The sequence below is a fragment of the Asparagus officinalis genome, unplaced genomic scaffold (assembly GCF_001876935.1).
Source record: "Asparagus officinalis unplaced genomic scaffold, Aspof.V1 AsparagusV1_Un3269, whole genome shotgun sequence".
Classification (NCBI taxonomy): domain Eukaryota; kingdom Viridiplantae; phylum Streptophyta; class Magnoliopsida; order Asparagales; family Asparagaceae; genus Asparagus; species Asparagus officinalis.
The window spans coordinates 1-2,155 of record NW_017975528.1 but is presented as its reverse complement, the minus strand read 5'-3'; the positions used below and the strand labels follow the sequence as shown (position 1 = coordinate 2,155).

General features: G+C 37.2%; 1 protein-coding gene across 1 annotated transcript; it reads left to right on the top strand.

Annotated features, from left to right (window-relative positions):
- Positions 1–6: 6 nt before the first annotated feature.
- LOC109828659 lies at positions 7–1,220 on the top strand. Its single transcript, XM_020395609.1, has 2 exons — positions 7–28; positions 415–1,220. The coding sequence occupies exon 2, from the start codon at positions 450–452 to the stop codon at positions 1,080–1,082; it is 633 nt and encodes a 210-aa protein (XP_020251198.1). The 5' UTR covers positions 7–28; positions 415–449; the 3' UTR covers positions 1,083–1,220.
- The last annotated feature ends 935 nt before the right edge of the window (positions 1,221–2,155 follow it).

The window sequence follows — 2,155 nt, the reverse complement described above, 5'->3', positions numbered from 1 at the left end:
GAGGAGGAGGAGGAAGAAGAAGAAGAAGGTATCTTGCTGATCTTGATTTAATTTCAAAATACGATGGTTCGTAAATTGTTCTGGTTCAGTGTTAGAAACGAGACAACGACCTTAGATTTCCCCCCCAAATAAAAAAAATGGTAATTTCATTCATCTCGCTTTAGTATTAATTTATTATTTGAACTACATCTCTATGGGATGAACATTAATCATGATATTATAACACATTGAATATTATTCACTATACGGGATGAACATTATATAAGCCAACAGTGAACGTTTGTGGGTGATGAATGATTTGGAAGTGGACATGGAAACTGACTGAGAGTATTTTTCTAAATAATTTCGATTTAAAGGTTATATAATTTGCGGCGTAGGCTCGTATTATTTGCATATTCTTGCGCTATGCTGTAGGTTGTCCTGAAGGAAGGGGGATCATACATTTCATCATGGCCGGTGAACAAAAGGTAACCGTTAGTTTTTTGGTGGACAAGGCGAAGAAAAGGGTGGTGCTGGCCGAAGCGGACAGCGACTTTGTAGACATGCTCTTCAGCTTCCTCACCCTGCCACTGGGAACCGTCGTCAGGCTCCTCAACAACCAATCTAATTTTGGATGCATGGACAAATTGTATGGGAGCGTCGAGACTCTTGATGTGCGCAATTTCCAGACTGAGGCATGCAAGACCATGCTTCTCTTCCCTCAAAGCGCTGCAGCTGAACGATGCGAAGATCTGAAAGTAAATATTGATAGCACGGAGCCTAAGCCGAGGCTTGCCTATGCTTGTCGAAAGCCCGATTGTTGTTCCAAGGCCACCTGCTTGGCTAGCTCTGTTTCGAATGCACGGTGTCCTCACTGCCGAGAAACTATGGATTCACCTAAAACGTGGGCTAAAGGGGATGTGCAATTTGTCAAGAGTGGAGATAAGTTTATGATTACCGATGACCTTCTTATAAGTCTATTTTCTATGGAGAATTACCTGTCTTTAATTCAGAAACTGGGAGTAGAAGATGCATGCATTCTCGAGGAGAAGGTTATGGATCTTGGTAGAGAAGAGGTGAGTCTTTTGACTTTAAAATTATGAATTGCAATTACATATGTACTACGATGAGAGATAAGAATCGTTGGTATATAGACCAAACACTTTTGGTGATGAGTAATCAGCTGGCTAGTGAAAGAAAGATAATTGAATTTATCAATGGTCTAATTAGTACTTTCTCTATTTCAGTTGTCATGTTCATATATAAATTACCTCTATTACTTTTGTTTTTATTATTCCAAGTCGAATTCTTGATAATGATTTTAGGTAGCTTCTGCATAATCTTGTGAAAAGACAAGGAATCTGAGAGCAAACAGCAAAGAGGAGAAAGTAAAGAATAACCAACCATGAAGTGGAAACATCTAATGTATTTTGAAAACACAATGAATATTTTTTTACCAATTACGGTTTAATAACAAATCCTTCTGATTTCCTCTGAACTTTAATAGAAGAAGCAAATTACTATTGTAAAGTGCTTTGTATTTTATCTTTACAAATATTTCAAGTGGATCTTTCCCACTTGTGTTATACTTGTCCAAATGGCTATTAATGCATATGAAAATGTTCAGTTTGTCCCTGACAAGCTCAATGATGAAGGAAACGAAGGACTAAGCTTTATAGTTCTCTAAGGTTGTTCCATCTCAAGTACATTGTGTTCCACCCAAATAGATGATGTATATCGATTCGTCTTCAATCATACTTTATACAACTTCTATGTGGACAAAAAGGGACATGGTTTGGTGAATTCTTACCCATTCCTTCAAGGTTGGAAACTGAATAAGTTTTTAATATTGAACGAAATGGATCCTTAGACAAACGATGTTGTCTTACAAAATGTTTATTTTTTGTCTTTATGAATTTTATGAAACAAGGTGAATCAAGTAGATCATCTATTTGTACCATCCGTCGTGAAGTTTCAACTTCCAAAGGTGGGTTTAGTTTGATCCTGGGTAACTATAAAGCTTTACCCAACAAAGAAATATCCTATGATTGTTAATGAGACTAGGGACATGATTTTATTACTAGTGCAACACCCTATTGAGCCACACCTTCTTTCTTTTAAGTACTTTAGGACAACAAAGTACAAACTGGCTTCACCTTCATTAGCAGCAAAAGTG

Bases quoted from the DNA above. Each gene is read 5' to 3' on its own strand.
- LOC109828659 (XM_020395609.1), top strand. From the start codon at position 450: ATGGCCGGTGAACAAAAGGTAACCGTTAGTTTTTTGGTGGACAAGGCG.